This window comes from Platichthys flesus, chromosome 5 (genome assembly GCF_949316205.1).
Source record: "Platichthys flesus chromosome 5, fPlaFle2.1, whole genome shotgun sequence".
In the NCBI taxonomy this organism is placed as follows: domain Eukaryota; kingdom Metazoa; phylum Chordata; class Actinopteri; order Pleuronectiformes; family Pleuronectidae; genus Platichthys; species Platichthys flesus.
Window position 1 is genome coordinate 4,511,656 of NC_084949.1, and position 26,323 is coordinate 4,537,978.

A 26,323-nucleotide genomic window follows, 5' to 3' on the forward strand; every position below is an offset into this window, starting at 1 on the left:
AATAATGAGTTGTGGAACAAGCAGAGTCTTTTTCTGTATTGTTGGGTATCATCTATTATTTACAGGCCTGTGAGAGAGGTAGGAGTATTAAGTACACAGTGGTATGGTAGAACAATGGCTATGTCTGAGCTTGAGAGCACATATAGCTTTTCTGATTTGTTAAAATAATATAATGTCAAGCGAGAGAAGAACTGTAAAGTAGGTAAGACAGAAATGAATGAGTTAAATAACCCTCACAACTAGATATAACTGCAGAGAGGAAGAGACTGGAAGTGAAAATGAGTGATGGTGGAATATATCTTTGTGAAATAGCGTGGCAAAAATACTCTGTATGTGAGTTTTATGTGTTTGTATACGCCCGTCAGTGAAGGGCTATATCCCCCCAACATCAAACCCTTGGACGTTTGATCAGTGTCAGAAACAAAAGGCTTCTGGGATTGAACACCGGCGGCCAGGAGCAGACTGAAGTGACACTGGTGGTGATAAAGCGTCACCATGAGGGTGGCCAGGACGGAGATTATAGAGGGAACTGTCGGTGACAAAAAAGTCACATAACCAATATCTCCCGGAAATACACAATCGGCAACAGGGGCATCTCTCAAAGTGACGCCTGGCCCCCGAAACAACTCGCCACAATTATGCTGGGAGAACTAAATGAATAATTTGGTACTGGTTCTCCCTTTGGCTTTTAGGTAGCAGACAGACAGCAGTCAGCAACTCACACACACCAACTCATACCTGTCCTGTGTTGTAGCTGTTGACGATAACAGCCAGTATGAAGACAGCCATTGTTCGATGCTCAGCCTGAAACAGAGAGAGGGTCTCTGAGATCTCATTACATGTTCGACTTTCACCCTGCTGCTATCTGAGATCTGTTCAACTTTCAAGTCAATCAAGAAAAACTGCAGAACACATGCTGTGGGTCACTGTTCTCCTAAACGCGATGACGTGATCGAGCAATACTCACTGGCATGTAGCTGTCGGCCAAAACGGACAGGAAGTACTTGTGACCGTTGTCTTTTACCAGGTCTGCTTGACATGACTGAAAAATCACAGAGAGAGGAAAGAGGGCAATAGAGAGAAATAGACAAGATAGAGAGGGAGAGAGGGGGTTGCAGATGTTGTTCACTTTCCATTCCTCCTGGAGTCATAAAAGATCATTTGTCCTTGGTGGCCCGTCTAAACTGTGTGAGTGAATGTTTTAACATCAAATTATCTACGTAGGTGTGAAAATAAAAATATAGCCCTTAAGAATAGAGGTGTGTATTGAAGATGACTCTGACCAATTTCCAAATTTCTATACAGAAAGTGCCTCTCACAGCTAGGGGCCACTGAGTCTTACACACTGGTCCCTTTAACATGGAACGTTTAAACCTCAAACATAGTCAAAGACAATAAAGGTTTAGAAGATATGAAGATTTTAAGTGTTAGAGTGTTTGGATAACTTACACTGTCCACAGCCAGGATTTTAGCCCAGATGAAAACCAGCAGTGGCCGCAGCTCTCTGGCTGAGCTCTGAAGCAGCTTTAACACATAGGGGAAGATCCCTACAGACAGGGCCTGGAAACAGACACACACACAGTATCAGCTTTTCTATTATTTGTTTGTCTGTCGGAGCAGTACAACAGATCACTCGTTATTCCACTATCGTGTGTTGGGTTTTGGGTCAAAGTCAAATCTAATAAGCTGTACAACACAAAATGTTATACAAAGAAGTGTTACTGTATATTATCCAAGCAATAAATATGAAATTGAACTGTAACCTATTCTTGTAGCTTTATGAGGTTCAACAAAATGCTACATGTATATATCGCACTTGTTTACTGCCTGTTTACAAAAAGATATATCATCTCCTTTTTTTTATTGTGAACTGGCAATTATGGGTATCATGCTTCTTTTTGAGCTTTAAGGAATATCAACCGAAAGAATCTTTCTGAGATGTAACTGAGAAAATGGACACCTCTGTCATGTCTGTGGGCTGGAGTATGGAGCTGGAACAAAGGCATGATTAGTTTAAGTGAGCTTAGCACAAGTACCGGATGTCAGAGAGAGACTGTTAACTGGCTCTCCTAAGAAAAATCCCTACAGGAGGTCACTAATGAACACACTGTTTCTTTAATCTCAGCAATGTGTTGATTGGCATTTCCGAGATGTTGGAAAGAGTCAAAAAAGCGGTTACTTTGTGCACCACTATACATGTGGCCTGAAGCAGAGTATTGGTTTCCTTTGCTCGTGTGTGTGCATACAAAATAACTCATCAATAGAATTTGAATCACAAATGATTCACTTTTTCAGCTGATTAAGATATTTCTACAAATAACAGTGAATATTAAGCTTCTATTGATCATAAATTAAGTTCCTATCATTTGATGATATATATATATATATATTATAAAAAAAGTCAGAAATTTCATCATGCCTTTGCCTAAAATATTGTTGTTAAGGTAGTTCTCCTCTATTTGGTAAGAATTGCTTCATCATAACATCACTAGATTAATTAGCATTAATCAATCACTCATTATCATATAGTACATTTGGTATCATAGTGACGTCCCTATGAAATATAAAATCATTATATGATAAACTGGAAAATGGCTCAGCAGTGTGTATACTTCCACCAAGGCCCAACAGTCCCAAATTTAAATTCACTTTTATTTTATTTGGACTTATTAATGTGTCCTTAAACATATCTAACAAACATATTCTAAGTCTGTTAAAGTCTTACACTTTTCTTGTATATTTAGTGTACCAGTGTCTGTACGTGTCTTGAAAACTCAATAAAACAATAAATAATAAAACATGCCTTATTGTTTTTATTACTCACTGAGAATTTTAAAAACATATGATGAATACTCTATTTTCACATTCATAGTAACACGTTTCATACATTTATGAGCTGTTGTTCAAGTTTTTTTGTCGCTATTTTCATTAGCTGAGCGTCACAAAGATTGTCTTTCACCCTTATTGTGTAGAGGTGGAGGCAGACATCTCTCTATGAGAGATATGTCAAATCCTCAGCACATCAAAAACCTGTTGTTGTCATGGCTACACTTTCTCTCATACCACTGGAAGAACTGATTACGTTTTTGAGCAGAAACCCATCAATGCCAGACAGTTAATGTGGAGCTGAACGCACCAGACTGACAGCCCAGGGTCCCAGGTCCAGAAACCGCCCTAGCAGGTCCAGAGCCCGCAGCCGATGCACCTGACTGAGGAGGACCTGAAAAAGAGCAGAGGTCAGAGGTCAACCGGGCTGCGGACGAATGAAGAGGAAGCTTGAGATTAAAGGAAGGAGGGAATTAGGAAGGACAGCAGGAGACACTGCAGAGAAGGTGAGGAGGTGGAGTAACAGGTGGCTCTCGCACCAATACTGCTAAGTCACTGGCACCAGGTTGAACTTGTTTACACATACACACGCACGTTTGCATTTTTGTGTGTGTGGGTTCCTGGATTTGTCTCTTGGCAGCAATTCCACTGGGCTTCTTAAGAAGATACAGATTTTTGGTGTGCATTTGTATATGTGTATACATATGCAATGCCAAATGGGATCACAATGTATTTGTTTTGGCCAAGGAACGCATATTATGCATGCTAAAAATGTTAGCGTGTACATGTGTGTTTGTGTGTGTGTATGTGTCTTTTATGCAGCATTAAGCTGAGTGCAGCCAAAAGCTTGTGTTGGCTGGACACTGTTCCTTCCCCATGAGAATGTCCCACAGTGTGAGAACAAGCATATGGAGGAACACAGGTCCACCCACCCACCCACACAAACACACACATACACACATTCACATACAAAGTCATCCACCAACACATAATGTATTATTAGCATCCTCCGTGACTTCCACCTGATGAGCGTGACCATACAGACAGAAGGAGGCCAGGGGAAGACCGTCCTCGGGACCCCTCCAGCTCCAGGAAGGAGGGTATGAGCAAAGACCTGTGTGTGACGTGGGGTGTGTGCTCTACAGCAAATAAAACACAACCGCATGAATACAGGAACATGGTATGACACAGACGTCCGTGAACATTTTCCACTCAGTCAGCAAATTGTATGTGCATGATTTAAGCAACACGGTAATGCACATATGCCAATTCATCATAGCAAGGCTGGAAATACACTCCCTGAACAATGCTGTGATATTACAATGCATAAGGACGTGCGTAAATATTTGTCTCTGTTCCTTATGTGCGTAACACCCTGACTCCAATCTAATTTTGTGTGATGACTCAGCACTACCTATGATCATGCTGTCTGCGCGTACGTTTGTGTTTGTGTGCGAGTGACACATATGCCGTCATGACATTATGATGCACAGTCATGCCTTAATCTCTTCCACTGACACCTGAAGACAAATGTGGGTGAATGTGTATGTGCTGCCGTTACTGTAACATCACAACTTTGGAGATGCTGTAATCCCTTTGCACAATCTGTAAATCCTCTCCGGATGAAACGGCTGTTGGCAAGACAGCGCACCGTGTCTCTGCTTCCAGAGATCTCTGTTCTCCCTTGGCTCATTTCATTAAAGAGCATCATTGATGGATTACTCTCCGCTGCCCTTTTCTTGTCATTCTTTGCGTGTCTCAAATTGAGCCTGTTTATATTTTGGCATCAAATTGTACAATCCTGTGAGAATAATGCACATAAATGTCATAAATGCACTCTTATGCAACTGTGTGCTTAAAAGAGTGTCAGAACTAATTATGTGTCCATCTGTTACATCAGAGAGTGCAAAATGCCCTCACGATTACTTTCCCATCATGGTGCAAGGCTGCATAATGTTGTATAATCTTAAGGGCTACTGCTCTTTTACCTCCTTTCTTCCCTCCGTGTCCACATCAAGAGCAAACACACACACATGCTCTCACACACCATCCACCACTCCCCATTCTGTCTGCCTTTCCCTCGGCTTTTAACAGGCCCCGACAGAACTGCTGTATGGACGGGCTACGGCTCGTGCCGCGCTGAGTCAGCAGGAAATTACCATTCAACACAGACAGCGGCACACCGATACTACGCTGTGATATAATACAACACCACAACTGTACATCCCTGCGGGAGGGGATTATAATGGTGGTAGGAGGAAGGACGGTGGGAAAGGTAGAGGAGAAACCGTCGACTGCTGTAACTCAACAGCTGACACACGCGAGAAGGTTTTGGCAACATTTCGCCCTCATTAAAGTATCCGAAACAAATTTAACACCACTTCAGGGAACACAGGAGACAGTGTTCTTGTCAGAGCCTTTTGTTGCGGGTTGCAATGAAGAGAATTAGCCTGAAAATGCTGAGCTCAGTCTGCAGGAGGAATCTTACAGTGCATTTCACACTTTTGTGTTGGCAGATTGAAAGCGGTGACCTGAAGGAAAGAAAAAGCTTTGTATAGAGGAGGAGAGTGAAGGAGCAGTGAGGGGCAATGGTGTTTAAAGTATTGTTGTCATCATATTACATATTATTATATAATATATATATATTATTATATAATATGTAATAGTATTAAGTCTTTCCTGGCTTCATCGATCTTACAAAGATATGGTGATTTGGTATTGAAATGAAGCCTCGGTTAAATGAGTGCACCAGAATATTTTCTTCACACAATTCAAACAGCCAAAATGTTGCAAGATATCTGGCACCTGCTGCACCAGAGGGAGAAGAGTGAACTCGGTTCTCAAACACTCTGCAGCAGAGATGGATTTCAAATACGCCTCTTTGCAGCTCGAAGTTCCTTCGAGTGGTTTAATTAACGACCATCAAGCAAGTGCAAAAGACACTCACCCTCCACTTCTCACTAACCAACAAAAATCCCCTCGGACATGTTCTCCTCAATGTCATTATTTCTGCAGTGCATATTACCACTGCTTCAGACTCCATGTGAACAAACATGTTGTTTTAACTAGAACTGTTGCTTTCTCTAACCAGTTGACATGACGGAGAGCTGATTAAGGTAACAATTTGTTTATTATGATCACCATAGCTTCTTTTGTTTAATTCATTTTCTCCAACATGTTTTGGAAACATACACGTATTCACACGGCATGCTGATAAAGCAAACTGAAATAGATCACTTGAAAAAAGGGGGAATAAGAGAGAAGGTGGTTCAAGGTGAGAGCGTGTGTGTGTGTGTGTGTGTGTGTGTGTGTGTGTGCGTGTGTGTGCATGTGTGTGTGTGTGTGTGTGTGTACCTGCAGAACAATTGGGAGCTGCTCAGGAGGGTTTCTGTTCTCGACACCCATCGTCAACCACACCTGAAAGGCTGTCAGCTGCTCTGCAAAGAAAGGACTGTGCTGTGGACACAAATCAAACACTCATTGTTTATCATCATTTTAAAGAAATGAATGTGCTTACTCACACACGCATGCACTCACTCACACGCACACACACTGATGAGCCAGTCTGAAGAGACGAGCCTATCATTTCATACAAGCACTGACACAACAAGCTCAGAAGTGACACCGCAATGCAGTAACGACATAAATCCTGATCCATCATGATCACCCTCCCTCTCCTTTCTCTCTCTCCACTGCCATGGCAGTTTGCCTGATTGATTAGGTGCTGGCTGCAGAGTTCTTGATCACTGGGTGTTAATAATGCTGTGGGAATTATGACAGCGTAGTGTAGACTGCTGATGGATGTGGAAGGGGGGAAATATCAGTGCTTCTCGGCTGGATGGCTAAATTAATCTGTGCATAATCAAAGCTTAATAGCTCTATACACACACTCACAGACCTACTGACACATGAAGAAAGAAAGGTGCTGCTTTGAGTCACAGTGGGAATTTAGAGCTCTACTTCAAAAACACTTCCTGAAACCTTGTTTAGTTAATATGACTTCATGAGGTATGAGGTAAATTTAAGACTTTTTTTAATTTAAATTAAAGTTTCGAGAAATTATGAAAGTATGGTGTGTAATTAGAAACTTAGATGCTTTGAAACTTTGACTGCTCCTACGATATAATTATATATGATTATAATGATTATTATTGGTATTATTAATGTTGCAAACAATTCTACTGTTTAAATAAAACAGTAATATAACATTGTTGGATGAATCGTTAATTATTAGTTCTTATCAGACAAGGTCAATCTATCTTAGTGGCAGCTATGATGTACCTGCACTGCCATTGGAACAGTTACATGTGACCATGTGAACATGTGACAGGTTCACAAGTTAAGACAACAGGAGCAGGACGTCCAAAAAGTCCAGCCTCGTTAATGACTTTGAGATTTGATTAAACCCCCCCACAAAGTCTGTCTTAACAAGAATGACTGACATTTACCATTGATCATAGTATGAACAGAGTTTTGAATAAATGCAAATATCAGGTGGAATTGGATGGATGCAAGGAAAAGGAAAGCAAATTTATTGTACTTTCTATACAAATGACCCAAGCGTGGAAAGTGTGAGGCCTGTGTCTGGATCGTGAACAAAATCAACTCAGAAAGAGTTCTTAGAAAGAGTAGGGTTCATGATATTTATCTTATCGATATATTGCTTGTTTTTAATTTATGTTTGATCGACAGAAATCCGATTATTTTTGATGATTGTATAACTGTTGTTACCCAGATACATCAAAAAGCTGTGGTAAGGAGGCTGAGGTTGGTAAAGTGTTTTTAAGGTAATCAAATAAGGCCAACACTCATTAATTACCTGGACTAAAAAATAAAACGGAATTTCTAACAGTTGAAGCACATCAGAGAAGTTAAAGGCTCCTGGAAGAGGACGCATGATAGAAAGGAAGGATCTCCTTTAGAGTCCTCAGAGGCTCAATTACGGTACCGGTAAGTGTTTTTGGCCTGAGTGCAGGAGAAAGTAGAGGAGGAGCACGAAGGAAAACTAATCCCCTGGGGGCTGTAGAGAAGATGCCCACCTCAGAGAGGCCAGGTGAAGGAGAGAAAAGGCCCAGATAAAAGTGCTAACGCCAGGAAAAAGCTGCTTCGGTCCCACTTCTCTGTTTTTATACTTTCTGATTAGTTTGTATAACAAAGAACAGGTTGCTGCTGTCCAGCATCTGGTGACTTTGTCCGCTCACTCGCTCGCACGCACGCACGTACGCACGCACACACACACGCACGTCTTTTGTTGACCCAGAAATCTTAAATCATCATCAGCCTCTTGCTGAGCATCTCCATCACGCTCCCCTGGCTCAAAAGTAAATAGAACAATAAACACACCAGTGTGCTAAAGTGCAAGGCCAGTGGTTTCAGCAACTATTATTTGACACTCACACTTGACTTATTAGATATTTTACAATGTTATCTGCTGAGAGTGTGTGAGAGTTTGTGTGTGTGTGAGAGAATAATAGAGATGCTGTAGACGTTGGTGGTGGAGAAGCTGCAGTGCAAACAAGATGTGAGTGAGGTTTATGGGTGTCTGGCAGACATTTCCACAATAAGAGCCATCCATCAAAACTTGATGTCCCTTAACCAAGAACACGCGCGCAAGTATAACCAAGTCTTAACCCTCAAAAAGCCAATATATTTTGTGAGGACCAGTTATGAGGACCAATATTGGCCCTCATAACTATAGACAGACATGCCCACGGACACGCACGCCCAAACACACAGACTTAAAAGAATCATCTTTAAATTGTGGCTGAAGAGTGTTTGGAATGTTTGTCTTTCACACACACACACACGCGAGCACACACACTTACTCTGAAGGCGGTGCCCTCCTCGATGATGGTGGGCAGCTGAGAGAGGCAGATATCCACAGCCAGGTCCCACGCTTGCCTGCAGAGAGGTAACACACACATATACACACTGTATTAGATTTAGGATATACGGCACATTATCATTTTATTGTTGAGACCTGAAGCAAAATAAGAAAATGTATCTCAGCACTAAATCCTTGGTCAAGGCTTGTTCTTTTTTTCCCCCTCGTCACTATCTAATTTTCCACAGCTCACGTTTTCTCCCTCCCTCTGTTCCCCCGGTGCTCATACACCTCTTTAAATTCCCAGCCCGGGGTCCTGGAGAGGGCAGCAAGGAGCCTTTAATCCTGTTCTGAACACCAGCTCCTCTCTCATGGTCATATCTAATTCATGGGGTTATGTAACTCTCATCAAACCTTATCACAGCTTCTCTATTCTGTCTGTCTATCCGTTTTTCTTCTTGCAGCACATCCAGCCCAGCGATGGGGCTTTCCCCCTCTATACCAAAACAATCTAGGGGTTGAGTCATGTTCCCAGTCGCTGCACTGGGATGTTATGTGATGCTGAATAAGTGACACTGAGTCCACTCTGTCTGAGACTCTCTCGGCTGCTTTAATAGCTTAGCCCATTTGCTCGGCTTAGAATAATAGAGTGCAACTCTAATGCAGTGGATACAATGGATCTACTGCGGTCAGCACTACATGTGCAGCTTACAAACATATAAAACAGTATGTGGAAATGTGCAGGTAAATTACAGCAGGTGGTACAGTACATCTGCTCCACCCAACACTTGTTTTTAAAATTTAAAAAGCCAAAGTCAGCAGTTCAGGCTAAATGGGAGAATTTATTAATTCAGCCGTGACAGAAAAAACATTTTGCCTTCCAGCAGCAGCAAAGCAGACATTACTGCATCATAAGGAACAGGTGTTCTCCGCTTAGAAAAGATCTAACTCATGCAAGAGGTGGTTTACTACTTCTAGATGCACAGTTACTACATTATGCATATTCCAGTTTAATAATGTGGAGAGTATGGGCTGAATGCATGTTGATATTTGAGAAGGAAGGTCAGTTAAAGATTGATACCAGCAATCCTTAGTATAGGTAGGTTAGGGATGCATCAAATAGGCAGGGGAATGATGGTTACATCTCTGCTGCTTACTTCAGAAAGGTTTGACAGAATTAAAAGTGGGATAGTGAGTGTATATCAAGGTATAAGTGGCTGACTTATCCATTTCCATATGATTTCGATGGACAGGGTTTTTGGACTTAACCTCCATGTGTATTTATATACATCTTATTTGTTTTAGATGTTATTGATCACTGATTGTTTCTTTGTCTTCCAAAACCATCTGACAAGGTTCCTCCCTGTGTCTGTGATCTGAGACACTTTTGTTTGCCGTCCTTCTGAATTTGGTCCCCTTATTATCGATCAATAATTACCTTTATGCCAAACATTATCAATCCGTGGTTTTAGTTCAATGTGTGCCCATTGTTTTACTAGAACATCTTTAATAGGATGGAGAATCCTAATTTTAGGAGGTCTGAATTTTACTGGATCTCTCCGACAACCTCAGTCTCCTATTTGTGATCTAAAAACAATTATTAGATTACTTAGATACTGAAGAAAACTTTAATATATGCTGACACTGGAGTAATACGTTTTTTAAATTGTAAATCTGTGATAATAGTGTGTCAAATTCAATTTGAATCTAAGAAATCTGTGTATCTTGTGTGTGTATTTGAAAGCGAGTCATTACGCCCAAACTACAGCTCACACCGCAGGTCTCTAACTGCTCAGGTGAAACTCAGTCCCTCTTTCTCTGATTAATTTCAGCCCCAGACATGAGCAAATCCAGTTTAGTGCACAGAACACAATAAAAAACATTAAAAGTTTTTCAGGAACAAGTATGCCCTGGATGACACTGAAACTTTTGAGAGAAGGAACTACACTCTGCTAGAAGACAGACAATAAAAAAACAATAAAACAGATACGCAAATGTTAGGTCGCTGACTTCATGACTCTTTCAGTTCATGCTACTGTTAAACTTTGCATATCGCATTGTTTTTAGCAAAAATAAGGTAGTCTTAATTTACAATGTTGTGGTTGTGACTCATCAAATATATAAATCATACATATAGTGTAATACAGAATTAGCTTGATTTACTGCTTCTGAGAAAATGATTTCCAGTCGGAGGAAACCTCCTCGCTGTCTCTCCATTACATTCCCTCTTCTCTGAATGTCATATACCAGGAGCTTTCAACATGATGCAGTGATGGTGCCTCTAAATTTTCTATGGTCTCTTGGTATGTGGCTGCTGCTGAGTACTTTTAAAATGTCTGGGTGAAGTCAGCATTATGGAGTCATGATTTGACTCCATAAGCTCCTTTCTTTTTGGGATCCTGTATTGTAAGGATTCCATTTTTTTTTTAACATGCCAAACTATTTCATTTAAAAAGATTTTACATTTGAGGTTGGAGCTGGGTTTTGAAAGATGATCTGATCACTTTCGTACGCACTGTGTGTCTTAGATCATTTTTAAGTCATTTAAAAAGTTTTACAGATACAAGAAACACAATAAAATAATGAAATACTATAAGGCATTGCATTTTCCTGTTTTCTGTTGTGTAGACAAAACTGACCCACAAAACAACATCTATTTTTTTTTGGTTTCATAACTTCAAGTGCTGAGATTAGAATATGTATAGAAATGTTGCAAACAAATCCCATCTCCGTTTCTGTGGCTGTATTTCAATAGTAGAAACAGTAAACCCACCATCACAGGGTCAAGGCTGCTGCACCATTTGAGATGACGGCATTCATTTCGGACAGTGTCTGCCAATAAGTAACTCATTACAAAACCTGTTTGCGTGTGTGTTTGTGTGCGTGTGGAGGAGATGGCCAGCGACAGAGAAGCGTGGGGGACAAGTTGGCGCCTGACTAAGCTCTTTTTCCTGTTGCCTGCAGAGAATGGTGCAGCGACGCACACAACACACATAAAGCAGACACACCCACACACACTCCCACGCCGAGACTGTCCACGAGGGGGTAATCAGCCATGAGTTTATCTGCTCTTGCTAATTCTGCTCCAATTGCTGTTTGTGTTTGGACACCAACATCAATCGACGAGCGTCCAAATTGCTTAATTACTCCTTTTCTACACCCCCTCCCACAATCTATGCAGAGCAATACTTTTACACTTCTACTGCTCTTTTATCTCTGGCACCTCAATTTTTTTTATCATCCTCTCAGTCTCCTTTCCTGCTCTCTTAAAGCACCTCCCTGCCATTATTCTGTCCTGCTTATTACGTGGTGTGAAACAAAGTCCAGCTCCCAATTTCTTTAGTGGTAAACAGAGTAATTTACCCACAATCTAAAGTAAAAGGCCGCACGGATAAAGAGAGAAAGATGACTGCTCACACAGGGAGGGAAGGAACAGTATTCTTTACAATAAGTGATGCCAGGGTGTTACACAACAAATCGCTCCTTGAGGAGACAGAATGAGAGAGCGTTGTTTTCCAAAAACACGATCCAGATAATGAGTGGGAGAGGTGGAGGGCGGCTTTTATAGAAGCCCAAGAGAAACAATAGAAAGTGGGAGAAGTGTTGGTGTAAGGGAGATAGATACGATCTTACACAGTGTGGAGATGCAGGTAAAGTCAATGGACAACAGAGCACCTCTTTCTGTGTCGAACTATAACACTTGTAATGAGAACGCGTGGGGGGGACAAATGCAGTGGAAACACTGCGACACCTTCTGGCTCAAGTTTCAAGCTGTGTGAGTAAAAGGGAAGACATTCTCAAACTTGAATAATTCCCAAGAATTATGTATTTTCGGGTGCCAATGTCTCTAACCTAAATCTGCCATTTCTCCCACAGCCAAAGATGTCTGAAATGTCCCACAGAATATTTCCCTATCCCCCAGAGTTTTGTTGATGCCCTCAGTCAAAAGGTGGACATGTTCAGCTGCAGGTTACGTTTGTGTGTGGGCGGTTAAAGTGGAAGCAGTGCCCCTACTCTATATACAAGATGTCTTGAGTCAGCCTACTCTAGTCAGGTGGACTGAGGCCGTTGCCAGTGAACACACTGCTTATATCTGCTTCATTTTGGATGAGGCAGCGAGCAAACACATACAGCAAGGCTCGCAGTAATCAACATACAATACAACCGAGGAACTTAATCATGGAAATTATACTTAGCGTGAGCGAGGTGTATGCATATGCATATGGAGGCCTGAAGCAAACAAAAACACCTACGTGTTTTGGCTCACACTTCCTCAAACAATATTTATTTTGAGAAGTAGTGAAAGTAATTGAACCACTCTATCTAATCTTTTTTGAAGTACCGCCTCCTCAGCTGACCTTTTCTGACCTGCTACAGTTTGACTTTGAATTTAAGCTTCTCTGTATCCATACGTGGATCGGTCTGCGGTCACCGTCACACCTCAACACAGACCAAAACATGAGGACTGATACATTTCTTATAATCTGCTAAATCTTTCTGTGTAGGTGTGCACATTATTTGTTCAGTCCTACCAGACTGATCACACTCTTTCTCTCTCGTTCCCGTCGACATACACAAACATCGTCATCAGACACATCTGTAAACTTAGACGGGGTATAAACACAACTTTCATCATTATTTGCATTAAGAGCGGGGAGGTGAGATCCGAGAGGATCACCAGAGAGACATTCGGGACATATTCTAAATCCAGTTGTGAACCAATATAGCTTTGTGTTTAACGCTGTCCCCTTATGATGGGATTTCTCAGGACATATAGAAATAATGTTTATCACTTTTTTGCTTTCTTTCTGGAATTTTGTTGATAAGATAGACATCAATTTCATGCTTGTGATTTAGATTAGTTCAACCTAACTACTGGAAGCAGGGATCATTGAAAGAGAAAGGAGTTACACAAGTTGGTTGGTAACTTGCTCTCCAGCCAGCGAGCTGCCAAAACATCTAAGGCTCACCTGGGTTTTGTTGTGAGTCAGGAAAGACTGCGTATGTGAAGAAAGCGACCAAACAGTGAGGACAGGACTGCTGATATGCTGCATGCTGTCACTAACCTCAGTGGTTGTTGTAATCACCTCAGATCTTCATTGTTTTTTTCTTCTCATGATAAATCAATAGAATAAGTTTCCAGTTGTTCTGCTGAGCTAGGTTAAACAAGAATCTATACTCAACGCACAATTTGTGTAAAAAATCTGCTTACTAACTGTATGTATGAGGCATATTCCCACAAACGGGAGGAATATTCCTTAAAGATTTGCAGACCCTCTGGCAGAATAGTTGGCAGTGCTTTGCTGGATATATCTAGCTATGGTAAAACACAGTCTGTTTTCCCAATGACCTGCTGTTACAATAACAAGACCAAAACCAAAAGGCAATGGTGACAAAAAAGTGCAGATCGACAAGCTGTTTTCAAATATTTCCAAAGGAGATTTCATTTAATAAATGATCTCATAACTTTTAGGCATTTTGCCATTTTTGCATAAGATAACAGGCCGATTGCATCTTATATAGCTTTTTAAAGGAACCACTTGAGATCATTAAATATACATGTGGGACCATTAAGTCCAGGACACTGTGTGCCTCTTGTCTGATCAAAGAAGGTATCACTTAGAAAGCTTTGCTGCTGCTCCTCTTGCCTTCTGCTTGACTGAGCCCAAACCATCTGGGTACCTGTGTGTAAGAAAGCCCTCTCTGTTCTGTATGCTTACCACATGGCGTGCATGTATGTAGGGGGCAGGCGCGGACTGCTGACCGGCGTGCAGTTGTATGACCTCATTATCCTCTCTGCTAACAGGAAGTTTCGGAACAAGCTGGCCACCAACAGGTCCTGACGAAACAACTTCTGGAACAAATCTGACGGCAGAGAGAGAGAGGGAGAACAGAGATTATCCATCACGGCAGAGACAGAAGAGGGTCAGCGAGTGAATCAATTAACAGAGAGATGGGATCACGTGAGGGAAACGGGGCACTGAATGAGTAAATGCAGATCTAACTGGGCAAAAGAAAGAAGCTTAATTAGAGCAAAGCGGCAACTTTGGAAAAACCCAGGGTAGTTAGTGTGTATGTGTGTGCAGAAGACCGGTGTGTACGGAACCCAGCGATGTGTCGTGGTCACATTTTCATCAGCTCATTAATGTATTTACTAATTCACTTTAGTGGGGCAGAGCCAATCCCATGGCAATCTCCCTGGTTTAGGACTGTGATTCCCTGTGTTTGAGTACACATGTGTGGAGAACTTAGACAGAGACACAACAATCCAGTGCCTGCTGTGAGTGAATGTGAAATGTTTGAATGTTGAAATGTTTAAGTAAGTGTGTTGGTGCATCAGGCCACAGAGACTGTGTGTGTGTGTGTGTGTGTGTGTGTGTGTGTGTGTGTGTGTGTGTGTGTAATTGGTATGCAGTGCCTTCATTACAGGGATTCTCGCTGATGTGGGCTGCTTCATTAGCAGCAGAGCCCCGAAGGGTTTAAAAGGCTTTGGCAGCCATCAGCATTGTCACATTGCTGTTTTAGCTTTGATACAGTTTGTCTCAGGAGAGTCTGTGTGTGCTTGTCAGTGTGTGTGCCAGTGTGAGTCAGTGTGTGTGTGTGTGTGTGTGTTGTATACGAGAGACAGGTGAGCAATGAGAGGGGGTGTTTGCTCTGCAGGCAAAAGATAAATACATGCCAAGAAAGAAGAGAGCATGTGTATTTTTCATCTGGGCAGGGTGACTCTGTGGGTGACTGTTAATGGCAGTATATGCACAAGTTTATGTATGCGTTGTCACCGTACAGAGGGAAGTGTGTTTATATGTGTGTTCTTAACTTTTATGGCCCCTAAATTCAGGTTAAAATGATAAAACCCCAATTACAGTGCTACACACTCTAAACACTATTCATCTCAATTTGAGGAGCCAGGCTGTGCCGACTGCAATCCAGTTATTTTATCAACAAATAGGGATGTTCTCAAACTTTTTCTTTTGCCGATGCATCATTACTGTACTGTTTTTATTAGGTGTCTTTATTAATCTGAGCTCCCGATGAGCACATTCATTTTTTATTATTGTCGAAACATGTTGTTCACAATAATGTCAGTGGGCCTCAGATCTCCCAGCAAGTTTGTCCTTTACCTTCAACACCAGTGTGTTTGTTTGCTTTCCTGCTTTAGGTTTTCATTTTTTTTCTTTGCCATTGTTTCTAATGGCTACTTTAGTTAGTTATTATGACACTGTACTCATCTTTAAATATGTTCAGGTTTTTAAGAAACACATTATTTATTTGTTAACCAGTATTTCAGTGAATCTCTTAATGTTACAAGAATCAACAATGTGTTAGGAGAATTTAATGCTGCTGGATCTTCGACAACAAGTGTGGCTGGGATTGCTGAATTTTAATGGTGCGTTTACACCAAACACAATGGAAATTTCCCCATCATGTTGTGCGGCTGGACCAATTGTGTTTTCTCACATGAGCAATGTTGGTAAACATATTCTCTGAATATTTGCCTATTAGAGCTACTGCGATGTACATGTTTTGGAAATGCCAGAGAAGTCAGTGCTGTTGTGTGGGGCTCCACAAGACCATCTGGAGTCGCGTACAGCTTGGGAAATTACACCGTCTTCTGGAGGAGCTGGATGACCAACAATACCAGCGCTACCTGAGGATGATTAGCAACCAGTTTGACCACCTGCTAGCTCAGGACAGGGCCAGGACCTGAGTCCGGTGAGTTTCATTCTCATCGCTGATTGGATTTCCTGACATTGTGTCCCACAAATTAGTAAGTTAACATATTTCAAACTCTTGTGAATTACACCTCATTCACGTCACTTTGCCTTGTCTTTGTATGTTATCTAACTTTTTAAAAAGGAGATATACACACTGTGTGAACACGGCCCAAGTTGTATTACATTTTAATTTTTGTTGGGGAAATAAAATCTTGTGTACAGTCTTACCTCTAGGCAGAACATTCCAGGCGATTGTGTCGGTGATGGCTGTGAAGATCCAGTTAAGCTCTCCAAGGGGAGTGCGTCTGTCATTGAGCCTGCCAGGGATCCTGCACCACACACACACACAAAACATTACACAGATGGCACTATGTCAGCCACGCTCACTGTATTGCACATAGGTGACTCAGAGCACAAAGTGGCAACTGCTCAGTAACATTATCGCAACACGTGAAGAAATTTACAGTCACTTAGTCAGAGAGACTAACAGCTACTGCGGGTCTGAATATTTCTGAATATACTTGTGTGCACAAAGATACTGGAGGCCAAGATGAATATCAGGCACCAGCCGAGAACAAGAGTAAGATTATGGATTTTATGTCATACAGATTCATTTCAGGTTACACAAGCTTAACAATTTCAACTGGGCTGCTTCAGAAGGAGACCTGGTGCCAGATGACCCCACAAACAGTAAATTTGATTAATGAGAGTGGCCCATCTCTTCTCAACACCCCTAATATATGAACACATTATAAATATTAGAATAACACAAACACATTTTTGATTTTGTGTGTTTATCGTCCCTTGTACGTACCAACACCATATAATGTGAAGATTAAATCCAAAACACCGGACTTGTTAATTTTTAGACTCACTGCACTGACTATAATGCAGTTTCCACACAGCTGTGTATCTACAGTGTGCACTTGAGGGATTTGAGATGTGTAAACCATACATCAGTTTTTCACAGAAGCTCCTCCGGCTTTTAAAAACCAGATCTTTCTGTGCAGGGAGAGTGGGAGCACCATGGAAATGAGAGTAGGGAAATCTTTTTCAGACAAGAACCCAAGTCGATGTGACAGTAATCACTGTAGCAAAACGGAGAAAATCACCTTTACTCCACAGAGCTGTCTGCCTTTTAATGAACGCTATGCAAAGCAGTGAGTGAAGAGGAGGGGGTTGAGGGCAAACCCTCGCTGCCTCACAGAGATTAGAGTTAATGTGAGCGGGTCGTTTGTGTCCAAGTTCAAAAAATGGGAGAATAAAAATAAGTAGGAAAAAATGACAACAAATGAAATAAAGCTCAACACTACAACCCATTCGGTCCTCAGCTACAAACAAAACGCACTCGAGTCAATCTGAAGACCACTTGTTGATAAAAATGAAAATTCAGTAAGACTGGTAGAAAAAAATGTCTCCATTTAAATTTGAATAATAGAAACTTATTGTCTGGCCTCTGTAGTTTGTGTTGATAAATCCATTTTATCAATATTTACAGTGATAATCTTTGAATTATAAGATTGTTGATTGGGAATTCCTTTCAATTTTCATGAAGCACATGTTAAACTCGTTTGAAAAGTACTTGATTGAGTCATGTGGCTGGTAGATGAGCAGTTAGATGTTTGGTGTGCTGGACACACTGTGACTCTCACTCAAACAGCAGAGCAACAGAAAGACGGGAAAAACTAATCTGTGTAGCAACATGTTTCATGTTTGTTCATGTTGTCAACAAAAGAGGAACAAAGCTCATGGGCCAGACACACATCCCTTTTGCAACCTGATCGCTTTTAAGGCTGTGTTTCGACTGATGCTGACCTTCTGTTAAAGTTTGCTTTTTAGATTCATCCAGATGGATTGCCTTGTCAAATGCATGGTCATTTGGATTAGACAATCACAAGTCAATACGTCTAAAGTGCCTATATACAGGATTCAAAATATAGTATGCGGTTAACACAATTATTCCTGTGATAACGATAAGTGCGTATAAGTGTGTACTGCAACAAAACTGTAAGTGCCCTTTGTCTTTTAGGTGTCTGATGTCGGAAATGTCCCATGTCTCAAGCTGTCAAGTTACAACCTTACAACAACAGATGATAGAACGTAATTCAAAATGCAATACATGTTTGTGCCAAACAAGCTCATTAAACATTGTAAAATAATAATGATATGCATGGCAACAGCAGATCTGGCACTAAACAGGTGTAGCTTATTTTTCACAAGCTGCTTTTCTCAAATACTGAAGGTCCTGGTTCAAAGCTATTAAGTTGATAATATGAAATACTTACAATAATGATATGATATTATAAGATGTGTAACTTGGAGAATGTTGATTAATATCTGTCTGCTATAAATTTTTAATGGCAGACTATATACATTTTGAAAAATATCTGTACTAACAAACCTTAGTGACTGGTGTCAAACCAAACTTTACACTGCGAAAAAATCCATCAAGAGCGAAAAGGTTACCATTTTAAGAGATAACATAAAGATGGACTTGAGATATTATGTTCAGGAGACTAAAGATAAGGTTTTGTGAGGCCATCATGACCTTTGACCAGTTAATGTGAGTCTATGTGAACTTGTATAACAAATTTGAGGAAATTCCCTCAAGGTGTGTCTGACATGTTAAGTCTAAAAGATCAGGATTTGTCAGGTCACCGCGACCTTGACTTTTGACAGCCTAAAGTCCACCTTTTGAACGTTTTTACCAATTTTGAAGAAATTCCCTCTAGGTGTTCTTGAGATATTGTGTTCATAAGAATGAGATGGACAGTAGGACAACCAGAAAACATAAATCCTCCAGCCACTCGTGTTGAGGCATTAAAGTACAGTGCAGCGCTGCATGTGAGCTGTGTTATGATGTGTGTGTGAGACACACTAAACAGATATGTGCATAGGTCAGTAAATGAAACCACATCCACTGTTACCCGATACGTCTCCAGTTTGATCAATTCTGTCATGTTTGATGCCATGAATACTGATGGAGCAGAAATACTGGTATGATGATTAAAACCCTGTCCTCAGATGCATCAAGAACCAATTTGAGAATGTTTACATATAAGATCCTAGACGTGAGCAGGGTCCTTGTAAAAGTTGGAGCAAAGAGATAAATCTCTACCGTTTTGGGGGTTGATGCTGTGGAGCAGCCTATTCTCTATGATGTCTATGTGGAGGACATACAGCATTTACATACAAGATGTATATAGAGTCATATAACGTCCGTCTTCAGTAGTAAAATGCTAACGAGCTATCACAGTGATAGGATTCCTTCAGGACCCCCCCGCTGAGTGGAGCACAATGTCGGACTGCATCAGACACCAGGGAGCCGAGTCGGCCTTACGAGCAGCAGAGACTCGCTGTGAAAGACACAGAGGGAGGCTGTGAACGGGGATCAACCCGTGACCACATGAGTCAGCTCCAAGTGAGATGAAAGGGAAGAGACACTTTGTGCGATAGAGTGTGAGGGTTAACGGCCAGAGATCATTGAGCTTGTAAGCAGGTAAAATCCACACGCAGGCAGCGTTGTGACTCTCTTATGTGAAAGGCTATTGTGATTGATTCAGGCAGAATGCGTGTTGGATGTATGTGGGAAGCAGAGACAGAAGAGTGCACAGATGGAGCGGAAAAAAAGGAATGATTAAATTAATCAACAAATCAACAGCACACAACTACTCAAGACTGACATTATGTTCAATCCCTCTTACAACAAATGGCTGTAATCTTCATAGGAGCGATGAGCGCTTCACACATGGCTTCCAGCATGTGTGACCTTTTGAGGGGTGAATATGAGCCCGATGATTGGTCATTGAGTGTAATGCTCGTGTTCAGCAAAATGATGACAAAGGCAAAAAGCTTCCTTGAGCATGTGTGAGACTGTTGGCTCATTATTGAGCTTCACTGAATCACTCTCCGTTACAGAGCAACCCAGTGTGATTGTGCTGCTGTTGTTGTTGCTAGGATACCACAGTCAGCTGATGATTTACTGTGCTGCTATGGTAGCGACAATAACGTTACAATGAAATGTGTCTAGATTGCATTGACTAGCATTTATACAGCCTTTCATTTTATCATCACAACTATGAAAACAGTTAGAGTTGCATTGTTCTCCCCTCAAAGGCAGCATAGCAAGGTACTAAAACCTAAACCGCTGTCACTGACATTGATTTAGAATGAGGTCAGGTAGAAAAAGTGAGCAGAAAGTGTGGAGCGTCTCAATCTGACATTTGCGTTCACACATGCAACACCTCCGGAAAAGCACGGAGGAGCTGCGTGGTTCAGTGTATGCAGCACCTTAACAAACACGACTAACCAAGCTGCCTACATGCCCACGGCCTGCCCGTGCTCTCACTGCGAACCAGAGTTCTGAGCAGAAGCAGACAATGGCCAGAGGTTAGCGTCGAGCCACCAAAAAGTCGGCTCTAAGCAGTTGTCAGTCAGTGCATGTTCATGTGTTTTGGGGGCTCTGTGATGAGAGGGCTGACAGGAGGAGGCGGGATGTTTCAGTTGCATCAGACTTGCCTGCACTTGCAAGCTTTTGCAGGATTACCAACCCTAAATTGCAATGTTCTGAACTCCTGTGGCACTTTGAAAAGTTCAGTTTTTCAATGAGCAGGTCATCAGGTTATCTTCCCTGCCAGTGTGCCAAGGTTTTCACACTGAGCACAGTAATGTGCCAGCAAACACAGCAGAGAAGTAGTAACAAGTTAACATGGATGTCAAAAATGCTGGATTTAAAGTATTATAGTTTTGAATGTTTTATGCAGAAGGATATGGATTTAAGACATTTGTCCGAACTCTCGATAAAGCTTAAGCTTTGTGGCACACAGAACTAAAAAAGGCTTAAAGGCTACATGGTAGTGAGGGGAACTGCAGTGTTTTTTGATAATATTAGGGCTGTAACAAATTGATTATAATCGGTTATAAAGATATTTGATTAATTTAGTTATCGATTAGTCAGGTCTGTTATAATGCATCGCACACTCTGTGTCAGCATCTCCTGAGGTTTGGGCAGTAAACTAGCCAATCCAGTGCCTGGAGTCAATGTTTGAAAAGGACAAGCACCACTAAGATACAGCAGTGAGTCATCACATTGTGGGAACATTGACTACTACAGCGAATAGTAGGAATTTTTAAATAAAGTATGTAAAACATTATTATGAACTGTCTAAACTGTGGGAATTGCATTCAAACGCAGAAAACAATTCTTGAAGTTGGGAACACAAGTCTGTGTCCTGTTTATTATTGTAGCTGCGCAACAACAAACAAAATGGCGCTTTAATACCCAGCAAGCCTTGGGCTCTCACATCATCACGTTACCCAGCAGGCACTGGGCTTGACGTCATGACGCACATATATATTTAAAGGGACACGGTCCCGGCACAGTCATACTTAACATATTAATTAAATAACAGTATAAAACAGTGTATAGAACTACACTAAGAACAAGGGTGAATTATGCAAGTCACATTCACTACAAAACAATCATTAACCCTATTTAATTACTCAAATCCTTTCAACATCTGTAATGACATAGTAGGATTCAAACTACTTTTTTTATTGATGTGTGTGGTTTCTCGCTATAGATATCTACATTTCAGTTGAATGTATTAATATCTTAAATTCCAGGTCAAGATATCTCGCCTTAATTTAACCTTAATTATGTTTGAGAATGGAATGGAACTGAGCCTAGGGTTGTAGACATCATTAACTTCAGTTAAAAGTCAGAATAAAATTGTAGATATTTGAAATTGGGATTATTATTATTCCGTTGCAGATGTAAATAATACATAAACAAGCATTGTACAGTTGTTGTAATTGTTGTGTAGTTTTTGTCTTTTTATCTGATTAAAAATCAATTAATCTAAATAATCCATTCTCAAAATAATCTTTAGTTGCAGCCCTAGTTATTTCCTCACTATGAGCAACACTTTTTACATTACAGTCTTCAGACTGTAATATATATATATATATATATATATATGTATTACTTTAATCAATATGATGATTACTGAACACTTTTACAAACTGCAGCTACTGTGATATTTCATGTTTTGGCGAGAAACATCCCATGAATAATGTTTAACTTTGGCATTTGACTTTAATGTGCTAGCCCAAAGTTATACAGCGAAGAGGTGAGATGGCAAACGAGTGTAGTGCCATTTTTCTTTTATGAGCTCTGAGACTATCCATTATTTAACTGTGACAAAAATCAGCTGAGTCAACATTTAGCCGTCTGTACAACACGCTGGACATGCAATGAACAGAAATAGCAACTTAAGCATCAGGGATGCCACCGACCTCCCTACAGAGTTGAGCTGACACATCAACACTGAGAGGAAAAAGCTTTACTGTGCCAGTAATTTTACTTTTCTTTAACCCCTTTTTTTTGATTTGTTATTATTTTACCTTTTTTAGAACACGTTTTTTAACTTTTAAACTGTAAGGACATTTCTAATCGTATAATAGATTTGATCTTCTTCCAGCATAGAGCCTCACCCTTGATATCCCCACGCTCATCAACTCAAGGTCATCTTTCTCATGAATTTCAGATTTACTGTTTTTCGATATTGTCTCGAACTGACATCATCTCAAATTCAATTTCAGCACCTGAACCAAAACAGAAAAGGTCAGCAATTTTTGTTGCTGGGAGAACTCTTTCTTTTATCCTTAACGACTTTTCTAGGCGATTGTAGAAGACAGCGAACACAAAGAGCAGTACACCGGATCTTCCAAAACATAACTGATCTGCAGTTTTTAAATGGATGGTGCGGCTTTTTTTGGGGGGGGTTTGTCATGGCTCTACATACTGAAAGGCAATTATCAAACCTTCAATAAAGTGGAATTGCACTCAGTGATTCTATAGAGTGTGTTGCTTTTTATTCGACATAATTCTAGTCCTTCAAATGATTAGTGACTGTACGTTTGGGTGTGGGTCAGACTGATTGTAGCGAGTCTCATTGTGTTGTAGCAGACTGACATTGGACAGTGTTCTGCACACGTCCTTCACAAGAATGAGAGGATGGAATTCTCTCTGATGTAAATTATTGTGGCGCTTGTGGGTTCTAAGACTCTCCTTACTGCAATGTGGCTCATAACTAACCTTACCCCTCTTTACAGATGCCCTTTGTTTTTCCTGGTGGGAAAGATAAAAAGAGATGAAAAGGGAGTGAGAGCTTGAGCATGAATGAAGAACTCCATGATGTCCGACATCGTATAATTGAGAATGGATGAAGGGGCTTATTTCTTCAAAGGTGTTCGTCATCACTCTAGTGGTTTCCCATCCTGCATTGGGAGTCGCTCAGTGGAAGTTTTGTGTACAGTACAAGGGCATTTCCTGCGTAATATGCATCCACAGGAGAGAACGGGAAAAGGAATAGGGGAAAGTGTGTTAAAATAAAAAGATGAAAGCCAAACTGATGGCAAGTTAATTAAGTGCTAAAAGAAGAAGAACAGCGACCAATAGGTTTCTACTAATGTAGGAAGGTGAAAAAGAAACACGTTATATTTATGGATGATATATGTAAGAATGGGAAAAAAGTTGACAGTGAACCTGTAAATTAACCACAAACTATCTGGTAACACTTTCATGGGTCAATTACGTAACTACATGTGGCTGGATCACATCTTCTGGACGTAGTTTCAATCATATTATATGTGGAATGCTGAAATAAAAAAAAAACTGTATTGTAAGACATATTCCTCCTCATCATCCAAATAACTACCTGCAGTCTGTGGAGGCATTTGATGAAGTTAAAACCAAACTTTCGACTGAAAGTTATTTCAGAGTGTGACTAAATATTGGAATGAGTTTGGGAATAGAACAAAAAAAGAAGCAAAATAACAATATCATCTTTTTTAAGAAGTTGATCACCAAAAAAAGAAAAGAATCAAAGAACAGCTGTGCCCAGCATGACCAAATCAATGCTGGTTCATGCTAAAGGCCAGGTAACAAAACAGAGAAGGGCCATTGTCTGTGCTATGATGGGTCACGTTTAGTTCTTCTGCACAGAACCATTTCAAACAAAATACAGAAACAGTGTCTTCAACTTTTTCACTTTTAGTTGGTCGACCAGGAAAGAGTTATCATGTCATTTGAGCCTGTAAAGGCCATTTTGAACAAAACATCTGTGCAGGATGAGTAGACATCCATTGAAAACAGCTTTGAAGCAAATGAAAAGGCAGCAAAGTAGAAGTGCGTGAAATTAATGATAAAATAAGAACACTGTGTACGTGTTGTGAAGGGAAACCTAGAAGAACAGAGTATGAAATAATAACTCAGCTGCTTCACTAATGGAATTTCTGCTATGGACTATGTTTAATTAGCCTGAATTAATCAAGAAAATGGCTAGACTAGAGCAAGTGTTCAGGTTGCATTAACAAAAGTAAGATTGTTCAAATTGTGTTATATAAACTATAAACTATGCACCTTATTATGTAATTCATTATAAGCCCTTTTAAAATAAAGCCCTACAAAAAATGTACAGTTCTGTCAAAGCTTGACTGAGGGTAAGGGTTAGTGTGTGTGTGCGTGAGAGAAGAAAACAAACAGATCCTGCAAAGACTATATAACAGTGCTTTTAAGTGACATAGTTCAACTACCAAAGCCCTTTCGGCAATCTTATTTCATGGGTGACATTTTACTCTACCCTGCACATAAGCAGGGGTTGGTGGGGTGGTGTTAGGGGGAGCCACTCCTGATTGTTCTGGGAAACAACTAAAACTTTGGATACGACATCCATATTGAGCGCTAATATCAGTGCGACAGTGTATGCCTAAGAGCAAGAGATGTTCTGCGCTCAGCCGCTTGGCACCCGGGAGTTTATTGAAGAAATGTGGGGCTTTAAATCTGCCAAACTACTGCTGCTTTCACTGTGAGGGGAAAACAAAGGCAGAGAATTATACCTGCAGGTGGAAAACAACACAGCGAGGGCTGACAGCGAGGAGAGAGCGAAAGACAACGACAGGAAGACAGACAGGGCGAGACAGACTTGAGGAAGATAGGATAATGACTTCTCTCAACTACAACCCTCCAAAGAGAGAGGAAGAGAGAAATAGAGTTTTTGGGGGATGCTGGTGGAGTGCCACTTACTTCTCAATGAGGTCCAACGTCACCCCTGGCACCAATTTGGCACTCTTCTGCATACAAAACCTGGGGGCAAAAGCAGACAGGGGAAAATTGCAGATTAGGGTCAGAAACAAGATGAGCTCACAGACTAGAAAAGCAACAAAAAAAAGGAATTGGGTTTGTACAGTACAAATTATATGACCCGCGAAAGAGACAATGAGCAGATAAAACACTCAAAGAAGAAACAAAAGCTTCACATATTACAACCGCTTAGCCCTTTGATGAGTGTGTTTTGGCTGAGCTACAGTCAGAGGGGAGGGGGCAGACAGCGGGACACGCAGAGTAATATTTCTGAAATGTCTGGCATGGGGGTTACTGTTTACTGCGCGTGGTTAGCTCTGACAGGTCGGGCCAGCTGTAAGTCACAGCGGGTCGTCACTCAGAGCGTGACAGCCGCACAGCACCGGGCCGAGCCCACTGCGAGTCATCACACACCTGGAGCAGAGCAGGAGTGTGTGTGCATGCATTCGTGCGTCTACTTTTTGTGTGTCAGTCACACATGACCTGCAGGGAACACTGTATAAAGAAAGACTTAAGCAAACTGTTTCCGCATCCAGCAGAGACAAAGCAATATCAGGATTTGTCTGAGTCTTGTTCCTAGCCACATGAAACTTGATGAATGTTTAACAATTACCCTCCTTGGTAAATGGATTTGTATTTATATAGCGCTTTTCTAGTCTTGATGACCACTCACAGCGCTTTACAGTACAGTTTAATATTCACCCATTCACACAGTGCATCTATTAACAGCACTTTCTTGTTCTCTGAAGGGCATCTTGCCCAAGGACACTTCGGCATGCAGATCGAGAAGACTGGGAATCGAACTTCCGACCT

The 26,323-nt window shown here is 41.0% G+C and overlaps 1 protein-coding gene across 4 annotated transcripts in view; it reads right to left on the reverse strand.

Annotated features, from left to right (window-relative positions):
• The window catches only part of rptor (regulatory associated protein of MTOR, complex 1), a 150,959-nt gene that overhangs the window by 49,123 nt on the left and 75,513 nt on the right, over positions 1-26,323 (reverse strand). For all 4 annotated transcript variants that reach the window (XM_062387655.1, XM_062387653.1, XM_062387654.1 and 1 more), the window contains exons 8-16: positions 25,454-25,513; positions 16,594-16,694; positions 14,371-14,515; positions 8,652-8,727; positions 6,181-6,282; positions 3,137-3,220; positions 1,450-1,560; positions 968-1,042; positions 739-804 (exon numbers count right to left, since the gene is read on the reverse strand). In XM_062387655.1, coding sequence (XP_062243639.1) covers positions 739-804; positions 968-1,042; positions 1,450-1,560; positions 3,137-3,220; positions 6,181-6,282; positions 8,652-8,727; positions 14,371-14,515; positions 16,594-16,694; positions 25,454-25,513 — 820 coding nt within the window. The remainder of the gene's footprint in view (positions 1-738; positions 805-967; positions 1,043-1,449; positions 1,561-3,136; positions 3,221-6,180; positions 6,283-8,651; positions 8,728-14,370; positions 14,516-16,593; positions 16,695-25,453; positions 25,514-26,323) is intronic.